Below are 26,711 nucleotides of genomic sequence, written 5' to 3'. Positions count from 1 at the left end.
GGACTCTTACTATTTCCTACAAGAGCAAATGTACTTATGCAACAGCCTTCTAGAACAATGAGCTGTTTTGCACACATGCCTTTTACTCTTGGGGCAGCCTTAGCTGGGAGTAAGGGTGGTTGCTAAAGTCATGTATGTGAAAATCTGAGGTGTGAAGTTCCTCTGAGCCTTATGCTTTGAGGCGGAAATCATCATTTTAATAGAAACACAGAATCCGGCTTTTTTTTTTGCTGCATCTACCCTAGAATCCAAAAATTTTAAAGCTCCCCAACACAGGGGCCAACACATTAGCATGGAAAGGAGTTGGCTCAGACACATGAATATGTTCTCATCTACTGAAAACCAAGAGCTCTGTCTCTCTCTCCCCACAGGCCAAGCCTGTGAACCAAAAGTGATTTCTCCCCTCCTACCCACATCCACCAAGGGCTAGTTCAATTCCCAACTACTTCAATCTCAGAGGGCTGGGAAGGACATACTTTGGACAGTGCTATGCTCAGGCCAGCTGGCACAGGACAGCAACAGCCGGTTGTCCCAGCTCCACTCCAGCGACATCACATTGGTAAGCTTGAAATTGGCCACAGTGGAAGGATTAAGATCACAAAAATCAGCCAATGCTACAGTCCAGGACTACCCCCCACCCCAACCCTGCACAGCAGTTTGCTAACATTTAACAGCACACCAGTGAATTTGGGGGGACTAGAAACAACAGAGCAGTTTATCACAAAGTGTGTTCTGCCCACTCAGGAGAAACCTCTGCCCCAATAAGGACAAGAAATGCCTCAGTCCAATCCACAGGTTTCCTTAACCATGAATTGTCTGCTTTGATGTTAGCCAAGAGGCCATGTTTAAGGAAATGAAAGGCAGTTAAAGGCTTTTATCAACATAGAAACAGGTTCCAGGACTGAGTTTAGTTCAATGTCTTCTTTTCAAAAGGGACTGAACCTTTTGTGATTCTAGACATAACAGGGTCCCTTGAGGAGTTACACACTAATATAACCTTTGTTCAGCTCTTTAAGAACTCTTAATGAGAAAGCAAGCAAGTAACCCTTACAGAAAAAACTCAAATGAAGATCTTACTTAACATCATGTCCTACAATATAACAAGGAAAAAAAATTTTTTCTAAAAAATCTTAAGTGTAGGGGCACCTGGGTGGCTCAGTTGTTAAGTGTCTGCCTTGGCCCAGGTCATGATTCCAGATTCCTGGGATCCAGTCCTGCCTCAGGCTCCCTGCTCTGTGGGAAGCCAGCTTCTCACTCTCCCATTCCCCCTGCTTGTGTTGCCTCTCTCACTCTCTCTGCCAAATAAATAAAATCTTAAAAAAAAAAATCTTAGGGCACCTGGGTGGCTCAGTGAGTTAAGCCTCTGCCTTCAGCTCAGGTCATGATCTCAGGGTCTTGGGATCAAGTCCCGTATCGAGCTCTCTGCTCAGCAGGGAGCCTGCTCCCCCGCCCCCCCCCCCGCCTGCCTCTCTGCCTACTTGTGATCTCTCTGTGTCAAATAAATAAATAAAATATTTTAAAAAAATAATCTTAAGTGTATGGCAGTTACACTAGATGCTGCAAAATTTAGCTCTGCCTCTTCATATTACTCTTTTCACTGCCAAGCATCTAATAATGCTATGTTTTAAGGAAATTACCTTGTAGCACATTTCCATGTATAAGAACCTACTTCTTATCATATTTTAAGTGTTGACTCATTTGAGTCTCTGGGAACAACTCTTATTTGCAGGGTAAACAGGTGATCAGGGTGATCTTCAGGGAAGTGTAAAGCTCTATGTCTGTGGTCCCCCCCGCATTGGAATTCTAAGTTTAGACTTCATAGAATTACCAGGAGCCCTGCTCCCAGGGATTCCGAGTCAGTAGGTGGGGCCAGAGCTAACATCTCGAACAAGCTTCAGGAGTTGATGATGCTACTGGCCCAAGGACCTCAATCTGAGACAGTGCTCTACCCGAGACTGCCCTTTAGGTGCAGAGGATGTACACTGAACAATGTCCAGAAAGGAGGGTCTTCTGGTCCCATGCATGTGTCTTCTATGAAGCCCCCAAGTAGTGTTGTTCCCATGTTTCTTCAAACACAGGTGGGAAGGACTCCCTGGAGGCAGAAGGACCATGTTCCCTGGTGACAGAATGCTGTTAGGTCCTGGAGCAGAGGACCTTATCAAACACCGAGACGATTTCAAGCTCTGCATCTAAGGTTATGTGCAGATCATGTCATTCTCTATTCAATATCTACCTATGAGCTATCAGGTCAAAGAAAAACTTTAAGGTAAGGATATCTTCATTTTGTGCTAAGCTGCTACTCCCCTGGGAGGGGTCACCCTGCCCTCATTTTATCCAGGGCTTGTACTGAATGCTATTTAAATATTGGCAATTAAATCAAACAGTGCGGATACCCTTTCCATGTGTTTTAAGGAGAAGCTGTGGCAGCCAGAGCGTTCCAGCCCTACCTGACATATTTACTGCAAATACAAATAATGAAAATACAAATAATGAAGGCTTTATTTTTTAATGTGTTTCCAAAAGCAGAACCAAAAAAAAAAAAAAAAGAAGAAGAAGAAAGAAAAAGAAAACTAAAGTAAAATTAAGGAAAATTAAAAGGCTCATTCCATACTTTAAGGCACTGACAAAATAATGAAAAAATCTTAAAATATCACCTTTTATTTCTCCATGTTATCCACAAGAATTTCCACAATTGAACGTTTAATGATTACTTTGAGCAACAATTCTTTCTGGGAACAACCCGATAAGGACTCTTGTTTTCAATTCTGAGCAAAACTATCCCACACAAATCTACTGTTCTTCCATTAGGATTTGGACTCATAAAAGGCATGGTAAGTATCAATATTGCATCTACAAATCCATCAACCTATTTCTCACAGAATGCTCCCAGAAGTTCCCAGCACAGAATTTCAAGTTTCCGATAGTTTACCGAAAACACATATTTATCTGAGTTCAGCTTTTTGAAGTTCATCATCTTTCTGTATCAATTCAACTAACATTAATACTCTTCCCATGCAATTACAGGGCCTGTTGTAAAAAAACAGCCCATTCATTTAGCACCTCAGATTATGCTAAATCATTTTTCATATAACACAAGCATATCAGGTATCACCAGTGTTGTTAAAGAATTAGACAAAGATTTTTTTCTACCAGTTTTGGGTAATACCACAGGCTGATCTAAACTGATGATGAAGGGGGAAGTTATCTCTGCCTTTACTCTTCCTGATGCCCTTGTTTCTTCTAAAAAACTAATCCTAATTTCATCTTGATGCCATATTAATCCACACATACCTGAGAAGTTCTCTGGGTAGTCTCTTCCTCTTGTTCCACATATCTTCATCTTAGGGAGCTGATTGTTAAGAATTCTTCCTCTTAAAGCTCAATTTGGTGCTCACTTCGGCAGCACATATACTCTTAAAGCTCAATTCTTACCAGATTACTAGACAAGTATAGGTTAAACACAGTGGAGTTGATCCCATTAAGACTTCGGCCCAAATATTAGAGAATGGATTGAGTTATAAAACTTCAGAATAAATGGAATCGACAGTAGTTTCTCAACTCTTTTTATTTTGAAAAATTTCAGAACTGTGGAAAAGTTGCAAGACTAAAAGATTTAGGCCTATATAACCTTCACCTATAGGAGTCAAAAGTTAAAATTTGCCACATTTGCTTTTTCTTCCTGTTTCTGTCTCCCTATCTCCAGGTACATGTGTGTGCTGTGTACACAAGCACACATGCTTATATATAGAAATATATGCATATATTTTAAGGGAAATCATTTGAAAGCTATTTGCATATATGACACTTCACTCATGAATATTCAGCACATTTCTCCTAATACCAAAGTCATTCTCCCATGTAACCACAATATACTGATCGTATCTGAAAATTTAACATTGATATAATATTATTACTAAGTCTATAATCAATCTCCACACTGTCCCATAAAAACATTCTTTATAGCTTCATTTTTCCAGAATCCAATCCAGAATCACACTCTGCATTTGATCACAATGGAGATGCCCTTAATCTATACCAACATACTGGCTTCTGTGGCATTGACTTTTTTGTTATATTTTTTCTTTTATTTTTTTTTTCTTTTTTTAAGGTAGGCTCCATGTCCAGTATGGAGCCCAACATGAGACTTGAACTCATGACTCAGAAGATTGAGACCTGAGCTGAGAAAGAGTCAGATGCTCAACCGACTAAGCCCCCTGTTGTCTCTGTGACACTGACATTTTTAAAAAAAAGAGTATAGGGGTGCCTGGGTGGCTCAGTGGGTTAAAGCCTCCTTCTTCAGCTCAGGTCATGATCTCAGGGTCCTGGGATGGAGCCCTGCATCAGGCTCTCTGCTCAGCAGGGAGCCTGCTTCCCTCTCTCTCTGCCTACTTGTGATCGCTGTCAGATAAATAAAATCTTAAAAAAAAAAAAAAAAGAGTATAACTGAATTTTTTCAAGGATGGTCCTCAATTTGCTTCACCCAAGCTTTTTCCTCATGATTACCTTAAGTTTTGGTAGAAATCCTGCACAGATGACAATACATCCTTTCTCAATGCATCTCATGAGGCACGGGGTTTCATTGTGTCCCGTAACTGACAATATTCAATGTGATTAGTTGGAAAAGGCAAGGTCTGCTCAATTTCTCCATTTTAACGGTAGCTTTCCCTCATTGTAAGTAATAACCTGTGGATGACACTTTTAAGACTACGTAAATATTTTCTCTCTGTCTCCTCGGCCCTGGGAGCAGCTCTCCTGCCACAGCCCCTCATTCCCTGAAAATGTACGCCTGTGCAAAGTTCGTCTCCACCCCGTTCTTGGTCAGGAGCACCTCTCAGCTGTTGAGCCGATCACTGTCTGCAGTGGTGCTAAAACCACCCGAGACACTGACAGATGAGGCACCTTATAAGGGCCTCAGCATCTTGGCAGCCCCACGTCCCCTGACCTCACTTATTCCCAGCCGAAGCTTCCAAACCAGCGCCATTTCAAGGGACATCGATACAGCAGCCAAGTTCATTGGGGCTGGGGCTGCCACGGTAGGGGTGGCTGGTTCTGGGGCTGGAATTGGGACTGTGTTTGGGAGCCTCATCATTGGTTATGTCAGGAATCCCTCTCTGAAGCAACAGCTCTTCTCCTACGCCATTCTGGGCTTTGCCCTCTCGGAGGCCATGGGGCTCTTTTGCCTGATGGTGGTCTTTCTCATCCTCTTCGCCATGTGAAGGAGCCGTCTCCACCTCCCATAGGTCTTTCTCCCGTGTCTCATCTGCCCTATATAATCCTTTTCCTATACCTCCCCAGGCAGCCTGGGGAAAGTGGTTGGCTCAGGGTTTGACAGAGGGAAGACAAATAAATACTGTATTAATAAGAAAAAAAAAAAAAAGACTACGTAAATATTTCTCTTGCCCAACAACCTGTAGCCGGCTGGTTTTAGCAGCCGCTGGTGACTTGCCTAGATTACTATGGTGTTTACAAAATAAGTATTATGCTTCAACCACTCTATACACTAGAGATAGTCCAACACAAACACCTTTACTTGTATACAGAAAGTATTCCTTACAACGAACCCTATTATTGTTTAATGAAGAGGTTCTTCTCTTTCCTCTTTTCTGAGAAAATGCATCACTAGTGGGTAATTCTGTGAGTACAGCTGTCAGTTATTTTCTTAACTAACTCAGATAAATGCAAGAATGGAAATAAACAGAAATGATTTCAATAAGGCTTAACAACAAAACTAAAATGAGCAGCCCTGAGCGGATGGTCTCTGTGGCAGACACAGACACAGTGCATCAAAGAGTCCACGAGTCTTCCCATATTTATCAAGTGCCCTTGCAGTTGGGAGGGACCACATAACAAGTTCCAGCCAAATGACCTCAGAGTGGAACTGACAAGTCACATCTGAGCTGAAGTCCCTACAAATCCATGTAACACCGTCGTGGCTCCCCTTTGCTCCACCAGTGGCCATGGAGCCTGAGTGTTGAAATGACTGTGTCCCAACACAAGAGGCACCCAGACTGCTGAATCACTGCATGGAGAACAGTAGCCCTGGAGGGTTACTGTCCCCAGAGGACATGGTGTGAGTGAGAAATAGCCTATGTGTTGAGCTGCCAGAATTTGGGTTATAACCACATTTTAAATCTTGTCTATCCTAACAGTGTCTAAAGGCCAGTTTTCACCAATAGTCAGAACTTTACAAGAACAATCTTGGGAAGAGAATGGTGTTTTATTAATTTATCCATGATAATAATTCAATAACTGATGTGAAAACACTAGCTGCTACAGAAGAACCTTCTCCACTCTTCCCCTGGCCCTCTTTTTTTTTTTTTTTTTGGCAGAGCCAAACTTCAGCTTCAGTGAATGAAATGAGAGCTAGCGGTGTGCAGGAGCTGGCCTGTACTAGTTTGGGAGAGCTGCTTTGCAAGCTGGTTGATGTAACACTGACACCTTGAAATTGACCATGGTGGAAGCATCTACACTAAGGAAACTAACAAATGCTACAGATCAGCCCCACTTCCCAAATCTTCATGCAGAGAGCTGGTTGTTGAACATTTAATGGCACATAATGGGCTACTTTTTTTTTTTTTTTAATTTTATTTATTTGACAGATAGCAGATAGAGATCACAAGTAGAGAGAGAGGCAGACAGAGAGGTGGGGGGAAGCAGGCTCCCTGCTGATCAGAGAGCCTCATGTGGGGCTCGAGCCCAGGACCCTGGAATCATGACCTGAGCTGAAGGCAGATGCTTTAACCCACTGAGCCACCTAGGCACCCCACGGACAACTTTCTGTCCTAGGTTTTGATGCAAATAGGAGGTGGGCATAAGACTCCATATTGGTCAATAAAGCTTGAAAGGAATTAGAATACAGAACATCAAGACTTTTCTCCATATTAAAAAATGAAATCATCTGTACAGTATATAAAAAAAATGAAGGCATATGATCACTAAAAGACATGTACTAGAATGCAGCACTACTCACAACAAAACCGGTCACTATCCAAATGTTCACCAACAGGAGAATGGACAATACAGTGCTTACTACACAGCCATGAAAGCAATATACAACTGTACACACACACACACACAAAATGCCTGTAAATCTCAAAAACAGGAATGAAAAAAGGCGAACACAACACAGTACATGGTATGTGGTTCTCTTCTGAATAAAGTTCAAAACAAGCAAATTAATCTGTGGTGTTAGAGATTTAAAATGATACAGCTAGTTACACTTGGAGAAGGCAGTCATGGAAAAGAGGCTTATGAGAGACTTCTTAGGTGAGAACTATGATCTGCTTCTTGACCTGAGTGCTGGATATCAGATGTTTAGTTTGTGACAATACATCAAGCTGCACACTTAGGACCTGTACATTTTCTGTATGTATAAAACAATTCATTTAAATACTTTTGAGAGAAAAAGGAGAGAGTGAGTGAAGAGACAGGAGAGAGAAGAGATGAGACAGACTTTATTTTTCCTTATTATATTAAATCACATCTATGTGAGACCTGGAGGCACAGAACTATGGTCGCCATCTTAACACCCTGCGGGCGGCAGAGCTGGCTGTCTCATGAAAGGGTTGAATCTGGCACCAATCTTAGAAGTTCCTCTGGGTCTCTTGTTTTGGAAATAATATCATGTTTTTTTGGCCTAGGGTATTTGTGTCATCAAAATTATTCATTCTGATCTTAGATGAAGGCAGCCTTTGGTATTTGATAAGGAAAAAATCTGAATGTCAAGATTGCAAAGCAGAACAGTTAACCTATATAAGTGAGTAATTTTCAACACTGTATCAAATAATCAACAAGGCTGTCTTAGTCCATTAGGGCTGCCATAATAAATTACCACAGACTCAGTGGTACACAAACAACAGGTTTATTGCTCCCAGTTCTGATGACCAGGAAGCCCAAGATCAAGTCACCAGCAGGGTCATGTTTTGGTGAGGGCTCTCTTCCTGGTTCATAAACTGGTACCTTCTCGCTGTATCCTCACAGGATGAAAGGGACTGGAGAATTCTCTGGAACCTCATTTATAAAGGCACTAATCCCATTCACAAGAGCTCCACTGTCATGCTTTAAGCACCTTGCAAAGGCCGCACCTCCTAATACTGTTACGTTTGGGGGTCATGATTTCAACATATGACATGGTGGCGGTGACAGAAATATTCAGATCATAGCAAAGGTTTTCCTGATCATTCTGTTTCTAAAAATTGGGTCCCTGGAGTTATATTCACTTACCTCTCTACTCAGATGCCACCCCCTCAATGGAATTCATTTATAAATATTTATTCTGTAATAACAATTTCTTTGCCCCTGTTACCTATTTCTTTCCCATTGCCCTTTTATTTTTCTTCAGCATACCTATGTCTCCAAAATCATATTTGTGTGTTTCTCTTCTGGAATAAAAGCTCTACACAAGAATAAACATAATAGAGGGGCACCTGCATGGCTCAGTGGGTTAAAGCCTCTGCCTTCGGCTCAGGTCATGGTCTCGGGGTCCTGGGATCAAGCCCCACATTGGGGTCTCTGCTCAGTGGGGAGACTGCTTCTTCTTCTCTCTGCCTGCCTCTCTGCCTGCTTGTGATCTCTGTCTGTCAAATAAATAAATAAAATCTTTTTTAAAAAAAAGAATAAACATAATATAGAGCTCTTTTCCATCTTGTTTGATGTGGTCTCTCTGACATCTGAAACTGGCCTGACAGATTGTGGACAATCAAGAAGAGCTTTTAAAAAATGTAAATAAAGAAGGAACACACATGTCCAGGCAATATTTAAGCTCTTCACTGGACACCTGTTGACTTGTTCCAGATCTCTGTTCTGTGGTTTTTCAGTCCCCCTGCTGCTTCCTTTTATTCCTTACTGCTACACACAGATACCAGGCAGGACTTTTGGCACTAGGATCTGTCCTATCTGTTCTTAGGATTCAAGCGGACATACCTTGTCTCCTGGTTTTGTTCTAACCATTGTCTATGTGTTTCCAGCTTTGCAATCTAACTGCCCCATGTTTGTAAGAGGATTGTAAAAAAATAACTATGCCTTCCAGACTGCTGACCACCTACCCAGAATTCCCTCTAACTATAATTTTTAAACATTTTCAAAATAACTCAGTGGCAAGCATGCCTTTTAACAAATCAAGAAAACAGAGTTATCATACCTTCTTAGGGCTGAGCCTCTGACTAACCGAGCCTCTGACTAACTAAACTAGCCAATGTAGCACAATTACCATCTGTTAGATGAGTGAAAATACAGGCCGACAGGGTGTGACTTGAATCACGACATTAATACACAGACTCTGAAGTAGGACACACCTCCAAGTATATGCATAGGAAGCTTATCTTTCCCATTGTCAGTATGGTACATCTTACCTGCAAAGTCTGCCCATGGAATAAAACATTCCATCAAAATACAAGGCAGAGATTCTAGTAATTCCTCTGTATCCCTGTCAGTCTGCATCAATACACAGGTGTCCCCGTGACATGCTCTACCCCTCAGCCATCAGACTAAAAATAGTTCTTGGCTACAACCGCTACAGGGTGAAGACTTTGACTTTGACATAATTTATCAGATTGGGCTATATCTCTTCCCCTTTTCCTAACTTTCAATGATGCTCTGAACTCTTCTGCACAAAATTGAATCTGACAATTGCAAACCAAAGAGATTTAAGAGAACAAATGGTCTCCAAGCTTTCCTTCAAGCCCAGTTACACAGACTTAATGTGCCTTTAGCTCAGCTGCGAGCTAGGGAGAGCACACCCAAGGTACGGAGAAAATTGAAATGCTTCAACAAAGGTGATGGAATGGAATGGTTTCACTTTTCTATAAATATTTGGGGGCATTTCCTCTGTTTTAAACCAACAACCAGCCATTCGCCCATGTGATGTGGCCTCTGGTATGGAGATGAAATATTTCTAGAGAGAAGTTCTTTAAAAACTAAAAATGGTCCAATTTCATTTTTCTGCATGTGGCTGTCCAATTTTCCCAGCACTATTTATTGAAGAGGCTGTCTTTTTTCCATTGGACATTCTTTCCTGCTTTGTCGAAGATTAGTTGACCATAGAGTTGAGGGTCTATTTCTGGGCTCTCTATTCTGTTCCATTGATCTATGTGTCTGTTTTTGTGCCAGTACCATGCTGTCTTGATGATGACAGCTTTGTAATAGAGCTTGAAGTCTGGGATTGTGATGCCACCAACGTTGGCTTTCTTTTTCAATATCCCTTTAGCTAGTCGAGGTCTTTTCTGGTTCCATATAAATTTTAGAATTATTTGTTCCATTTCTTTGAAAAAGATGGATGGTACTTTGATAGGAATTGCATTAAAATGAAATTGGACCATTTCCTTACACCACACACGAAAATAGACTCAAAATGGATGAAGGACCTCAATGTGCGAAAGGAATCCATCAAAATCCTTGAGGAGAACACAGGCAGCAACCTCTTTGACCTCAGCCGCAGCAACATCTTCCTAGGAACAACGCAAAAGGCAAGGGAAGCAAGGGCAAAAATGAACTATTGGGATTTCATCAAGATCAAAAGCTTTTGCACAGCAAAGGAAACAGTTAACAAAATCAAAAGACAACTGACAGAATGCGAGAAGATATTTGCAAACGACATATCAGATAAAGGACTAGTGTCCAGAATCTATAAAGAACTTAGCAAACTCAACACCCAAAGAACAAATAATCCAATCAAGAAATGGGCAGAGGACATGAACAGACATTTCTGTAAAGAAGACATCCAGATGGCCAACAGACACATGAAAAAGTGCTCCATATCACTCGGCATCAGGGAAATACAAATCAAAACTACAATGAGATATCACCTCACACCAGTCAGAATGGCTAAAATCAACAAGTCAGGAAATGACAGATGCTGGCGAGGATACGGAGAAAGGGGAACCCTCCTACACTGTTGGTGGGAATGCAAGCTGGTGCAACCTCTCTGGAAAACAGCATGGAGGTTCCTCAAAATGTTGAAAATAGAACTGCCCTATGACCCAGCAATTGCACTATTGGGTATTTACCCTAAAGATACAAACGTAGTGATCCAAAGGGGCACGTGTACTCGAATGTTTATAGCAGCAATGTCCACAATAGCCAAACTATGGAAAGAACCTAGATGTCCATCAACAGATGAATGGATCAAGAAGATGTGGTATATATACACAATGGAATACTATGCAGCCATCAAAAGAAATGAAATCTTGCCATTTGCGACAACATGGATGGAACTAGAGCGTATCATGCTTAGCAAAATAAGTCAGGCAGAGAAAGACAACTATCATTTGATCTCCCTGATATGAGGAAGTGGTGTTGCAACATGGTGGCTTAAGTGGGTATGAGAAGAATAAATGAAAGAAGATGGGATTGGGAGGGAGACAAACCATAAGTGACTCTTAATCTCACAAAACAAACTGAGGGTTGCTGGGGGGAGGGGGTTTGGGAGAAGGGGGTGGGATTATGGACATTGGGGAGGGTATGTGCTTTGGTGAGTGCTGTGAAGTGTGTAAACCTGGTGATTCACAGACCTGTACCCCTGGGGATAAAAATATATGTTTATAAAAAATAAAAAATTATATTAAAAAAAAGACAAATGATAAACTTATAGCATACTTTATAAGCAGCTTAGCATGACAATAAATGAAATAACAACTAAAAAAAAAAAAAAACTAAAAATGGTAGAAAAAAATCAGTGCTCCCACCTTCTCCTACAGAAGTAGGAGACCATGGAATGGTCTGACAGCAGAAATAGATGAATGATTCTATTGAGGAATTTTGTTCTAAAGGGGAATATAAAAATGGAGTGATAGCTAGAAATTTCAGATAATTTTTCTAAAAGGAAAAAAAAATGGAGCTTGCATGTGGGTGATGCAGAAAGGTAAAACCAATGATTTGGGAGAGAGGGAAGAGTTGTGAAAGCAAGCAAGAAAGCATGGTACTCTGCTCACTAAGTGGAGGGTTTGACCCTATGACCCTGGCAGGAGCACTAACAGTCCAGAGAAAAGGGAACAAAGACAGAGACCATGGGTGCAGAGGCAGGGTCGGCAGTATGATGGTGGGGACGAGGGGGCATCCTATTCTGATGGATTCTCTTTTCTTCATGAATCAAGACTATCAGCTACAAGTGAAAAATGAGACAGAAGAGAAGATATGGAACAGTTACCTATGCCAACAAGAGACCAAACGGACTTAGGAAATAGGACCAGGCTACTCAGGTGTTCAAAGGGCTCCTGAGTGGTTTGTGGTCATGGATAGAAAGGGAAACCAGCTAACACAGTGGTAGGTTTTCTCCAGCCATTTTAGCCGGGCAAGTAGAGGCAATGAGTGCGTCAAGAGTTGAATGTAATCAGGGCTAAACTTTGACCAAGTGAAGAGAAAAGGAGAAAGGAGCAATCGTGTACCAAGTGGAGGCAAGAGAGTAGCTATCATAATGGAGATGAGAACCTGAGCTGGAACCGAAGGGTAAAGACATGAAGGAGACGAGGAATGGGGAGAACGTGGTAGCATCAATGGATTCTACGTCATGGAAGGACTGAAAAAGTATTGAAATGGAGCCACTAGAGGGAACAAGGGCTCTCAGGAAAGTATCCTTGCTGCCACATAGGACTTTAATATTAGCATAAATGGAGAAGCAAGGAGTCAAGGATATACAATGGAGATAGTCCCCAGTTGCTTGAGTCAACAGACATCTCATGGAGTGGTCTGAGGGAAAGAAAACTGTCCCATAAGGAAGACATTAGAAAGGACAAAGAAGAACTCCTAGCTATAAACATATACCTAAAAAAACCATTTTCTCCTGTAATATTGTAGATATAAAAATAGATAGCAAGAAATAAAAACATTCTTTAAACAGGATTTCTTGAGGCAGTCGGGACAATGACCCATATCCTGGAGCCTTCCTGTCTCCCTTAACATTCATAAAAACAAAGACCCCGCTACTGTTGAAAAGCTCCTTAGGAGTCTTCTAGCCAGACCCAATTTACAGATGTGTAAATAAGACCCAAACAGGTGGGAAGGGGGAAAAGCCACATTAAAGCCACATAGTTCTAACAGAGGCATCTTGACTCAGTTTTCTGTCTTTATATCAACTGGCCCATATGAAACTGGTATTTTATAGGTCAGAAGAGGCTGAATATTGCTACATTCACATCATTCAACCTAATGTACTCCAGAGTTCTCTCCATGATAGCAGTGTCGATAATAAACAGGTATCAATATTATTTTTTATAAAATTAACTATTGCTGATCACTAATTCTCTAAATTTTGTCAAGAAAGTATTTGCAGGAACTAAAGTGAAGCTAACAGCAAAGAATCTTTTAAAGTTAGTTTAAAGTTAGTTTAAAAGTTAGTTTAAAATTTACTAACAGTTTACTGTTAGTAAGGAGGACAAAAACCCAGAAGTCACAGAGAAGAGCAGCCATCTAGGGCTGTGACTAAGAGATTACTAGTGACTCTAAGAACTTAATTAAGGTGAGCTGGGAGAAGTGTAATTGGATTAGGATTATGAATCTAATGCTTATGGCTGAGCAACTGCCTGGTTAGGAGGAAGAGAGTGGTCAGCAAGGGGTCTACAGTAGTAGAAAAACAGAATCAGAGTCCACAAAGAGGGTTTTGTCAGAGTCTCCCAGACCTTCCCTATGGAAGAACAGCCCCACTTGGGCATGGAGGCCATTGCTCTACAGAGCTCAAGGATACCAGCCGAGAAGATCATGTTGCCAACTCTGAAAGCCCCAATCTCTTTGAGAAGATAAACGGGCCTCTCACCAGGACACAACCACAAGGAGAGGCTGTCATCATCAGATCACACATTTGGAATTCCTGGTGGTTATGTTTCTCACTGAATATTAATAAAGCAGCACCACCACTTTCCATACATTAGTCTCTGTTCTTGATAAATGTGGTTTGTCGTACACTGGTGCTTGAGAAGTAATAAAGCTCAGTGTCCATGCATATCCACTGGGCCCACACAGAAGGCACCAGCAAAGACTTTCCTCACATGCCAAGGTGTTCCTGCTTCCCTTGGTTGGAGGGTCAAGAAGGTAGTGCTCAGCCAATATGCGAGGTCAGCTGGATATGCCAGGGGGTTAATAGCCCAAGAGCAACCCCCAAGCCAATCAAGTGTTGTTAATATCCCAACTTCATCCCCCTTTGGTGGGAAAATTCAGGTACACCCTATACCATCTCCCCAAGAGTCTTCAGGGAAAACTCAAACTAAGATAGCGAAGCCCACATATTGAGAAAGCAGATTTCTCATCCTTCAAAATTAAAAAAGGGCACTGGTGAAATCAACAAAGCATGGAAGGACACCCATGAGGACCTGTCTGGAAGACAAGCTGGCTTTGTCCAAAGAACTACACCATGGAACAAAAAGAGATGCATCTTGTCCTTGTATTTTTTCCTCTTTAAAGTCTACATTAGCAATAGTGCATGTTATTCATGTAAATTATAGGTTACTGTTTTCTCCCATTTGGTTAGAGGTCACATTTCTCATGATTGGTCTTATGAATGAAGAAGAGAAGCCCAAAGTCTGAGTATTACACATTGAGTTAATGGAGCTAAGGAATATGCCAAAAGGAACAGAGAAAGAAAGAAAAAAAAGCATGTAGGAAGCAAAGGCAGAAGGTAGGAAAGAGCCAAGTTAGTGGACACCAGAGGGGACAATGAAGATGTTAACATTCTCACAGCCACCACCATAATAACGGACAGCAGAGCTGGAGCCCTGAGGTAGCTGTCGTTATGGGCTTTGAAAGCTTGACTCTCACTATAACACATTTTACTATTTTATTCTCACATTGCCAGCACTAGGTAGCTACTGCTGGTGTCCACCTTGCAGGTGAAGGAAACAAGGCTTGAGGTTAAGTGCCAGGTAAACAACAGGTAAGCAGTCGAGTTAGCAGGTGTGGCCAGGGAGTTCAAGTCCTCAGTGCGTGCTCTGCAACAACTCTTTTTCTAGTGCTCTTTTCTCTGTCCTGACAAAGTGAGGGACAGCAAGAGAAAGGTTTCAGAAGGTTCTGAGAAGCAGGGGTGGGGAGGAAGAGAGAGGAGAGCCACAAAGCAAAGCAGGATGTGGGGTCACCTACTTACTCTGGCAAATGTTGAGGCCATCCCAGTTTGGAAGCGACAACAGGCTGGAGACCTGCCCTGGAGTGGGACGATCACCAGCATCTGGTGGCAACACTTCCAAGTAGTAGAGCTTGGGGGAAGAGGGAAACAAAGACAGCCCAACGTTTCTCTTGTAGTTTCTCTTGTGAAACTACAGCACAGGCTGTAGAAGATGGAGAAGATGGGATTATGTATGTAACCTAAGTAGGAGAGACTGTGGATACCATTGCATGCCCACCAGAATGCCTAAAAGTGGAACAGTCAACATCAAATATTAGGAGCATGTGGAGCAACTGGACAGCTCCTACCCTGCGGGGCATAAGGGTGGAGGGGGGAAGCTTAAAATGGTACAACCACTTTTAATAATGGCTTGGCTGTTCCTTCTCAATTTAAACACCAACCTTATTACCCACCAATCACATTCCTTAGTATTTACCCAAAAGAAAAGATATGCAAAATAGTTCATAGAGGCTTTATTCATAATAGCAAAAAAATCAGAAACAACTCAACTGTTCAACAGATCAACAGATCAACAAACTGGTATACCCACATACTGGCATATTTTTTTTCAAAGAAAAAAGGAAAGAACTACTGATAATATGCAACAGTGGACCTTAGAGGAATAGTAACAGGTGTGGCAGTACGCACTTTCTAGATCAGGCTAAAGGAAGGGATGACAGAAATCCAATCAGGGGTTACCTTAGGGGTTGGGGTGAATGACTAGAAAGGGGCATAAAGAATATTTTAGGGTGACACAAATGTTCTGTCTTGATTGAAGTGTGGGTTGTACGTATCTATACATTTGTGAAAACTTATAGAACCATAATATTTTGATGTGTGCCTTTCATTACTGTAAATTACAGCTAGAACAGCATCAGTAGACTCATTTATATGTTGACAAGCTTCAGGACAGCGTGGGTGAAGTCGTTGTAGTCTGGGATTCCAAAGTTGTTGAGCAGCACTCTTCCATGCACAGGGTCCCATGGCCACCTTTCCCCTCCACTAAATAATTTCCCAAATTCATCCTACTCTACTTTCATACATGAGTAAATGGTGTAACTACAGATAAATCCTTTGATTTTTTCCTTCAGGTTCAAGTATTACCACATTCATTTCTTTCAGACAGAATAACGGGTCTGAATTACAGCTATGTTCCCTTTACTAAAAAACTGTTCAACGTTTGTTGTACAGATTGGAATTCTCTTGCAGGCACATAATAGGTGGAGATTATGCATTCATATTAAAGTTCCTCCAGTGTAATGTAAATTGATTTTTCTTCAAAAGACTGAACATTCAGTCACTCATCGTGAGGAGAGTTACATTTAAAATTCTGACCTTACTAGATTGGCGGGGGGGAAATCGGGTAAGCTAACATTTGAATGCTCACTTTGCACTGAACACTTAAGACAGTGCTTTGCATATGCCATCTCATTTCAGCCTCATAGTACCCCTGTGAAACAGGTGTTAATAGAAAATAACAGGCATGACAAAACTGAGGCTCATAGAAATTAATGTGCTCAAAGTTCAGAGCCAATAAAAGGTAGAGGCAGAATTTCATCCTTGGTCTACACAACTCCAAAGCCTACATTTTTACTAACTAGGAGGACATCAACCCATTTACTCATTCAAAAGATGTTTATCTCCATACATCCTTGGTTTGCTCTGGGAGAAAGCACATTCTAGCAGCCCTATAGAGAGGCCCACGTAGTGAGGAACAGGGACCTCTTGACAACAGCAGTTGTCTTGACCTAGGCAGTGAGCTAGAAGGCAGACCCCCAAATCCCAGACAATATCTTCAGATAAGACTGTAGCCCTGAGCACTCACACTCCAATCTAAAGAGGAGCCTGAACTAGAATCATCCAATTAAGTTGATCCTGAATTCCTGATCCACAGAAACCATGAGATAAGAAATATTTGTTGATTTAAAGCATTAAGTTTGGGGGCAATTTGTTATACAGTAATTAAATGGACAAATAAAGATACATTAATTACAAGTACATAGGATAAGATGTGCTGGGAAGAAGAAAAAAAAAAAAAAAAACAAAGGGCTGAAAGAACTGGAAAGGTGCCGGTGCTACTTTAGGTACAGTGGACATGGGAGGCATCTCTGTGGGTTTCATATTTCACTGGAGACATAAAGGATGAGAAAAGAGAAGTGCTCATTGGATTTGACAGCATGAAGACAGCTGGTTCCCTTGACAAGATCAGTTATAGTAATTAACCAAGGCTCAAGTAGAGTAAAATAAAGAGTAAATGGATAGAAAGAAGTAGAACTGTATACATAGGTCTTCTGAAATTTCAGGGAGGGAGGACAAAAGAAATGGCGGGAAGCTAGAATGGAAGAGGACGGCCAGTGCTAGTGGTGGTATCTCACTGTTGCTCTTTTGAGATGAGTGGTATCAGTGTATATGCAGAGTGTGAGGAGAAAAGCCCAGTGGAAAGGGAGGAAATGACCAAGCTGAGGATGTACAATCTGGAGCACAAATTATGGGATCAAGAAGGAATGGTATTTCTTTCATCACAACAAGGCCTGAGAAGGCTGAGCACTAGGGTAAGTTTTCTGTGAAGCTCTGTGTATATGGAGATGAATTGGAAACAATAGGGCTATTGTTTTTATTAGTAGGGCAAAATTCCTCTAACAATGTGTATTAATTTTTAAGTCTAAAAATTTAATTAAAATATTAACCAAAAGAACTATAAATGGGTTAATTTTTAATTTACTGATTTGGGATTTTAGGTCTTAACATCTCCTATGCCTCTGGAGTGTAATTTACCATAATTCTGAACAAGTTCTCCAATGTTGCTTTTTTGTTTTTTAAGTCATCTCTACACCCAAAGGGGAGCTCAAATTCAACCCCCAGATCAAGTGTTGCATGCTCTGCCAACGGAGCCAGCCAGGTGCTCCTCCAAAGTTATTTTACAATACTATCTATCTATCTATCTATCTATTTATTTATTTATTTCGCTTAGTTCTTTGTCTTTTATCCTAGCAGACACAATGGAGCATAGATGATCTTTCTACTTGGTCCCATTTATTTGATTGTTCACCCTCTCTACACTAAACGGAAATGCTACCCATGCTAAATTCTCATATAAACATGAATCCATTTCTGCACTACCTATATTTTCCCACTGATCTATTTGTCTATTCCTGGGTCTAGACCATATTTTTTCTATTGTAAAATAGAAAGTAACACAGAAAAAGGGGAATCCATATATACATACAGTTTAATGAATAGTATAAAGTGAACTTCCAGGTAAGAATTTACACACACATATTTTAGGTAATATATGTATCCCTAAACAATAAAGTTTATTTAGACTTACCCTTTAAAAATTTGGTATCTGGCTGTGTAAACCTTGTGCACTATTCCTTTTTTCCGCCTTTTTCCTTTGTTTTATTTTGGGAGCATTTTCTTTTGCGGATAAATTCTGGAATTAGATTTTATAGTTCATAAAATACATCAGCACTTTGGTTAGTACTGCATTCAATTAATAGATTTTAATTCTTCCTGTCAGTTCTAAGAACTTGATATTAGTGGGGAAAGAGATGCCAAGTCCCTTCATTATATATTTTCCCACTTTTGTATATTTATATTTAAACACATATATACCTACCTTTATGCATTTTAATTATGTTTATACTACATTTAATACTTCAGATGAAATTGATTATAGCCCCTTAAAGTCACTTCATTATTAAAACTAAAAACACTTAAATAGCGTTAGTAGTAGGAAATCATCTACTGAAGACCTCTGTTTTTTTTTTTTTTAATTTTATTTATTTATTTGACCGAGAGAGAGAGAGAGATCACAAGTAGGCAGAGAAGCAGGCAGAGAGAAAGGAGGAAGCAGGCTCCCTGCTGAGCAGAAAGCCCAATGCGGGGCTTGATCCCAGAACCCTAAGATCATGACCTGAGCCAAAGGCAGAGGCTTTAACCCACTGAGCCACCCAGGTGCTCCGACCTCTGTTTTCAATTAGCAGCAAAGAGGAAATGTATCAATGCACCTTAACTAAAAATATGTTCTTTTATTTATAGCTCAAAGATCAAAAAGAAAGCATAAGTTCTACATAAAATAATATGTAAGAATTTGTACTGAATATCCATTTCCAATACATACATTCTGTAATAAAATGCATGTTTGAACATATTAAATTCTCAAGAGCAACATTTCTAAGACAGCCTCTTGTGGAGCTACCGATACCAAAAGGCACGTTTTCAGCACAGCCTGGAGACCAGGCCAAAGTACGAAAATCAAATTTCTAGACTCATGGGGGAAAGGGAGCTCCTAGTAATTTGCCATCAGTGTGGGACAAAGTCAGATGAAAAATACACATTAAATAACCCTTCTAGAACTCTCTTCACCACTAGTTCATTTTTCCCAAACACTAAATCACATCAGGAAAATCATGGACAGAAGCAGAAAAAAATGGGATATAACAGGGTGCAATTTAGAAAGTTAGGCCAATATTTACCAAAAATGGGAAAAAAAAATCACTTCATGCCTCTTCAGCTTTGATATTCAAAGCAACATTTACTTATTCTGTTACTAACTCTATTTCCAGTTTGAATATAAAATATTCTCTCAGTCAAAAGCAAATGTTATCCTGGTCCTAGAGGATGCAGAGACATTTATGCCCATATACCTCCTTAGTCAAATACAATTGGGCATATCCACCAATATAATCTACGTTTACTTAGAACCATATTTGCATTAATGCTAATCTGTACTTAAAATACTAGAAAGATTAATTTCTATATTTCGGTTAAAATCTGTATCTATAACTACACATCTTTGTTGCTTTCTTTCCACATCCCTTCTATCATCTAGTTCACGCATAACCCCTTGGAGACTGTTCCTCTAAACCATACAAACATTGTACAGTACCTTCCTTTGAACAAGCCTTTTTCTATGCTATAACTATTTGAATGTTAAGCAGATAGAGATCTAACTTCCTAAGAGTGTGTTCTATCCATGTGCCATCAATCACATAACCTAATATGCTTGTTCCTTTACTTATCTGGCTATTTTCATGATGATGATTATTTTTCCTTTGTTTTCAGAGGTCTCAGCCTTCTTTCTCATGAAATGGACAGTGCCTGTTATAGTATCCTCGGCAATAAAGAAAAATATAATAGACAACAGACATATTGTCCATGTGAATTTTAAGTCGGCAGCTATCATGGATACAAATATTGCTGTATCGTTTCTGTGGGGTGAAAGACCTCCTTTTCAGAGTATTAAATCATAACTGGCTACATTTCTAAACAGATCCTATCACTAACTCAATTCTGGATTTGAGGAACAGAAGTGGGCAGGCCTGGGAGAAAGGTACATGGGATCCTTCATGAACTTACCACTGATAAAAATGACAGTCCAGGGGTGGCTCAGTGGGTTAAGCCTCTGCCTCAGCCCAGGTCGTGATCTCAGGGTCCTAGGATCGAGTCCCGTATCAGGGTCTCTGCTCAACAGGGAGCCTGCTTCCCTTCCTCTCTCTCTACCTGCCCTCTCTGCCTACTTGTGATCTCTGTCAAGTGAATAAATACATCTTTTTTTTAAAAAATGACAGTCTAAAACAAGGTATCAAAAAATGGAAGAAGACATTTTAGAAAAGTTTTTGTGGGACAGGCCTAAATGTGACAGCACCCCCAGAGAAGGCTATCTGATCAGGAGAGGACTGTTGAGAGGGTGCTGCCTTTGCTTGTTCCAGAGCCTCAGGGAGCAAGTGAGTTGCAGCAGATATCACACATTGTATTTGCTGAAATCAGGACATACCAATCTAAGGAGTATCGAGACCAGACCTCTTTCCCAGCACAGGGACTTCTTTTTTTTTAATGAACATATAATGTATTATTTGTTTCAGGGGTACAGGCTTACATCAGGCTCACATCAGCACTCACCACAGCACATACCCTCCCCAATATCCATCCCCCAGCCACCCTATCTCTCCCACAACCCTCCCCTCCAGCAACCCTCAGTTTGTTTCCTGAGATTAAGAGTCTCTCTCTTACGGTTTGTCTCCCTCTCCAGTCCCATCTTGTTTCATTTTTCCCTCTCTTCCCCCCATGACCCACCCCCACACCCTGCCTCTCAAATTCCTTGTATTAGAGAGATCATATGATAATTGTCTTTTTCACAGGGACTTTTAATATCCAACATTCTCCTCAACATCTTTTGGATCACTTGCCATCAGGTGTCTGAGAGAGAACACAAATCCAGCATGTCCAATCCTGGACTCCTGATCTTTTCTCCCAAACTCATTCTACCCACAACTGTCCTTACTGAGGTGAGGCTTCAGACGCCATCAGTTGGGAATCCTACCATTATCCTGGGAGGACACACAAACTAGGCCATGGCACTGATTTTAAGATACCTCTGGGTTTTAGGGCTGTTAAAATGTGAAAGGCTAAGTACTCTGGAACCAATGACATATGAGTGGCAGGCAGTTCTTTGAGAGTATCTTTCCTCGCCTCTTACACAAAACACGCAGCAGCAATGACAGGACGGGAGCCACCGGAGACTCCAACTTCGGATTCCCGTCCTCATTCATTCATGAAACAAGGCTTTCCTGGGAACTTACTCTTCACCAGGCATTATGGGTATAGAAATGAGGACACAGCATCTGCTCCGAGAGGAATCTGAGTCCAGTAGGAAGCCTGACTATAAATCTGAGATTGAATTACAGTGTGCTCAGGGCTATGATGATTATACCATCTCAGAGGAGATCCCCCACCATCATCAAACACATATACACCTCCAAAACTAGAGGGTATGCAGAGTTGTCTTGTTTTTTCCTTTTCCCAAACTGCGAAATGGAACGAGTTATGGTACTAACATAGCACCAATTAACATAACAGCTAAAGTATCATTAGACATATGTACACGTATTTATAGTTATTCCAAGTCCATATACCTGCTTGTTCCCACCCCGTGCTGACAATATGAACTCAGGCACTCTTCCCATTTCTGTCTCTACACACTGTGTGATATTCTGAACTTCTGTTTTATGAGTTTTAAGCAAGATTCCAGAAAGGCTGAGAACCTCTCCATCTCAACGTCTTGGATGCTATTATCAACTTTCAAGAAGGTTATCTTTACCCTCAGAAAAGGAGTCTATTTTGTTTTCTCCCACCAGGCTAGGTTACAGAACATTGTATTAAAATAGAGACTAAGGGGGCGCCTGGGTGGCTCAGTGGGTTAAGCCGCTGCCTTCGGCTCAGGTCATGATCTCAGGGTCCTGGGATCGAGTCCCGCATCAGGCTCTCTGCTCAGCAGGGAGCCTGCTTCCCTCTCTCTCTCTGCCTGCCTCTCTGTCTACTTGTGATTTCTGTCAAATAAATAACTAAAATCTTTAAAAAAAAATAGAGACTAAGGATAATTGTTTTGCAAGTCAAAAAACATCACATAAGTCTCTAAATCAAGTCTGAGTTTATTAACTCTAGGACTTAATTTTTAATTCACAACACAATGTGAACTCTAAGTCAGGAAGAAGAGTTAGAAATATTCTAATGCTTGGGTCTCCTTTAACATGATGCTCTTGAAGACCCTGAAGACCAGAAGAGCTTTCATCTCCTCAACAGATTTAATCATGCTAAGAATCTTCATCTGTAAAATTCTTCTTACTGTCCCAATTGCCGATCAATTTCTGAGTCAAGTTTTTCATCATGTAGGACTTTGACAAGATATGGAATACATCAATCAACTACAATTCGACAGTGAAATAGTTTGAGTCATAAATAGCAGCTGCCAATATCCTCTCAACAACCTATAATGACACGACCGACCACAAGAATGTCAGGTAGCATAAAGAATATAGATAATAAAGGCTTTTCCTGGCCTAAACCTCTGTTAAAAGGACTATTTCTGATGTTCTATTTCCATAGTATGACACCGAAGCTTGTTTAATTTTTGGCTTTGGGGCTACCACTGCTGAGATACAGGATAGGGGATGGGAGAGTGGCTTCCAAGATGAGAGGGGGCTAGAAATAAATTCAGTTTGGGGTGTATTTTTAAGACATCACCCAGATGGAGACTTCTAGCACAAGATGGAAACACAGCTTTGTTGTTCAGGGAAGAGGATGTAGTTAGAGGGATAGACTGGATGACAAGTGTTGTGGAGTTGATGGAGAGCCGCGAGGCTGGACATGATGACAGAGGGAGATGGGAGCTCATGGATAAAGGCAGAGAAAAATCTCCTCAAAGAGAATGAAGAAAGCCACAAGGGAATGGTGAGCGGAGAGAGCTGAAAAGGAGTGATGGAGAACCTTCAGAAGTCCGGTGGATGAAGGCTTAAAATATTTTGTTGGGTTTGGGGCAGTTTTTTGCTATCAGGAAGAACTCAGCCATTGATGGAGTCACAGGTGGATACCTAGCAGAAAGGCAGATAAGAAAAAGATTTGCCTGAGCCTGAACAGAAGACGGGACTATGCATGAGCACTTCAAGATGTTTGGAGGAAAATCTCTCCAAGATTCCAGTTGCTTGGGGGGAAAGGTAAGTTGCAGGAAAACCTGATGAGATATGTGGGTTGAAGACGAGAAGGCAAGAAAGACACACTTTGAATATACTGGTAAAACACAGGGCCCACTGGGAGATGCAAAGTCCTAGATCATGTAGGTGAGGTCAGAGCTCAGGGTTTGCAGTAAATTCGATGTTAATACAAGAGCCCCAAGTTGGGTGGGGCAGGTGGGTGGAAGCAGAGACATGAACCACAGATGGGACTGCATTCACAGTCAAGTGAAAGGCAGGACCATAAGCAAAAAGCAAGGAGGAAACAAGACCTCTAGCCAACCATTGCGTGGCATCTGACAATCCTCCTCAGCTAAACCCTCTCACTGTTTACAAATGAATAAAGGGAACAGACTGGTCCAATGCATGTTAAATTTAACTATATGTGTTTCAGTTTCGAGCGAAAAACGTTCTCCTTATTTTAATATAAAGTCCCTTTCTTGGGCATCTGGATGGCTCAGTCAGTTAAGCAGCTGCCTTTAGCTCAGGTCCATTCCCAGAGCCCTGGGATCAAGCCCCACATCATGCTCCTTGCTGGGCAGGGAACCTGCTTTTCCCCTGCCTGCCACTGCCCCTGCTTGTGCTCCTGCTCTCTCCCTCCCTCTGTCAAATAAATAAATAAAATCTTGAAAAAAAATACTCCCTTTCCAAAAAGTACAGTTCCTCTTCATATTGTATTAGATTCCCTTTTACTCACATTTTATCCTCCAGTTTCCAAAACACCTCTATCAACTTAGATTACCCTTAACTAAATACCATAATCCTTAAATGTTTCTCCAGTCTGTATCCTTATGATTATGAAACATCCTGGCCTTAATCAAGGTCAGAAAAGGATGTAAAAAATTCATCCATAACTATTAAACAGATTGAAACCATTTTTCTCCTCAAAGTTGACAAATTAACATGTAACTATTTGCACCATTTAAATTATCACCATGCCTTAGAATGCTTATACAAGATATGTACCATTACAACAACAGACTCCGAACAAACAAAAAGTTTGGTGACGAACAGTGAAGAAAGAATTTTAATGTTCAGCTTCAAAATGGCTGTGATAAAATGTGCTAGCTCAACAACAACAAAAAAATAAATACATTTCACAGCATCTGTTCTGTCAACTTTCCAAGTTATCAAATTCCTTCCCAGTCTTTCCATCTCACTCTGAATACATCTTGGAAAATTATCCAGGCTCCAAGTAAAGATAAAATATCCTCTTCAGATATGGAAATTTGAAAATGTTTCATTTTCTATAGAATTGCTCCACAACTAAGAGGACATAAGATTGCCATCTTGGGGGAGGGAGAGGGGAGTCCAAGGAGGAGGAGAGAAAAGTGTGTGAATCAGTAAAAACCTTCTGCCAGTACCTTTGAGAAAGTTGTGGAGATCAACAAAACCTGGGCTAATTTCATCACGCACGTGTTCTTACTCGCCAGCGTAGGTCCAGTAATGTCAAAACACACACGTAAGACATTGTTAGAGAAAGTAACATCTGTATAGGAAGGTGTCAAAATTTCCAAAGAAGAACTTTTTGGGTAGCCTCAAGGTCAGAGAGAGAGAGGCCTAATATGGACTGTCCGACACCCTCTGAGCCACTGGGCCTGTCAGTTGGACTGACCAATCCACAAGCGGCACAGGTCCCAGGGACATCCCACTTCCCATTTGTCCATCCTCCATTCTGAGTATAGAGGCCTCTTTCCTGAAGCTTGGCATACCACGGTTGAAAGACAGCTGACCTGATTCCAGGCACCACTGCCCTATTCCAGCCAGAGGAAGAAAAGAGAAGGTAAAAGTCAGGATTGAAAGGTATGCCCAGTGAGTCTCCTTTTTAAAAGGCTTCTTCAGATGCCCTTTCAACAACTTCAGATCGCCATGCCTGGCTGGAAGGGTTAAGAAACTGAGTATTTTTTTAAGATTTTATTTATTTATTTGAGAGAGAGAGCGTGCAAGCGCGCACAAGCAGGGGGAGGGGCAGAGGGAGAAGCAGGCTCCACGGTGAGCAGAGAGCCTGATGTGGGGGCTCAATCCTGGGATTCCAGGATCATGACCTGGGCTGAAGGCAGACGCCCAATGACTGAGCCACCCAGGTGCCCCAAGAAATTGAGTACTTGAGCTTTGTGACTTTGAGAAAGAAGAACAGGCAAAGGAGATGTGGGCTGTCCATCAGTTTAAGGTTCCCATCCCGCAGGATCTTCCAGGTGGAACACAGGAAGTGTTCAGTGAACACTTCCACGTGGTGCCATGGTCTGTCTGCTTCCTGGGACCCATGCATGTCACGTCCATCCTCACCCTGGCCTCGTCTCATTTTGTGTCCTGCTTTTGTGGTTCAGTAGAGCAAGCACTTTCCTCTCTGTTGAAACCCTACTCATTCTTTAAAGATTTTTTTTTCCATTGCAGTGTATCGGGGCGCCTGGGTGGCTCAGTCGGTTCAGCGTCGGAATCTTGGTTTTGGCTCAGGTCATGATGTCAGGGTCCTGGGTCTAACTTAAACTCTAACGTCCCCATTTCTTTGTGTACTAAATAGACAAACTGATGCCTACTCTGCAGGAATGTGGGAAGGACTTGCATGCACACAGAACGGCGTACGGTGTTCTCTCCAGTGCTGCGCCAGTAAATGCTTAATAACAGGCTCTCCAGGAAAAAGAAAAAAAAAGGTTCCCAATGCCGCCAAATACAGATGTGCAGCAACACACCATTATGTAGTCTTCCCCTGTACATGCCACAGATGTGGAAACTGCAAGAATAGTCGCACAGAGTAAAATAATGAGGAAGTGGTGAGATTTTAAGTGTTTGTTACTTTTTAAATTAAATGTCATTGTATGTTTACAGGATCTGTATTAGCGGCTGAAAAGGAGTTGGCTCTGCGGTATCATTGTGTGCATACAAACACCCCTGGAGAAACCAAAGCCCAGGCTATTTACAGAAATGAAAAACTACGATATTTTCTTTGTTTTCTCTAAATAGACGTAAAGTAAAGGAAACACTGATTTTGTTGAATGTGATCTTGTACCAGTGATGGATCAGCAGGTTTTATCACGGGGCTACGGCCACTGCTCCAATGCTAAAGCACAGAAACTCTGGGATATGTTATACTCAGAATTACAGAAGAATCTCTAGCAAGG

General features: G+C 41.3%; 2 protein-coding genes across 4 annotated transcripts in view; one reads left to right on the top strand and one right to left on the bottom strand.

Moving 5' to 3' along the window:
* PAK5 (p21 (RAC1) activated kinase 5) overlaps positions 1–26,711 on the bottom strand; it is a 283,759-nt gene that overhangs the window by 204,797 nt on the left and 52,251 nt on the right. The window lies entirely within an intron of this gene.
* Positions 4,701–5,231, top strand: LOC132022671 (ATP synthase F(0) complex subunit C2, mitochondrial-like). The gene has a single exon (XM_059407910.1). The coding sequence runs from the start codon at positions 4,779–4,781 to the stop codon at positions 5,214–5,216; it is 438 nt and encodes a 145-aa protein (XP_059263893.1). The 5' UTR covers positions 4,701–4,778; the 3' UTR covers positions 5,217–5,231.

The sequence above is a fragment of the Mustela nigripes genome, chromosome 7, assembly GCF_022355385.1.
Source record: "Mustela nigripes isolate SB6536 chromosome 7, MUSNIG.SB6536, whole genome shotgun sequence".
Lineage (NCBI taxonomy): Eukaryota > Metazoa > Chordata > Mammalia > Carnivora > Mustelidae > Mustela > Mustela nigripes.
The sequence above is the reverse complement of the archived record's forward strand: the minus strand, read 5'-3'. Positions and strand labels throughout refer to the sequence as shown.

Excerpts from the sequence above, each read along its gene's own strand:
- LOC132022671 (XM_059407910.1), top strand. The coding sequence starts at position 4,779 with ATGTACGCCTGTGCAAAGTTCGTCTCCACCCCGTTCTTGGTCAGGAGC.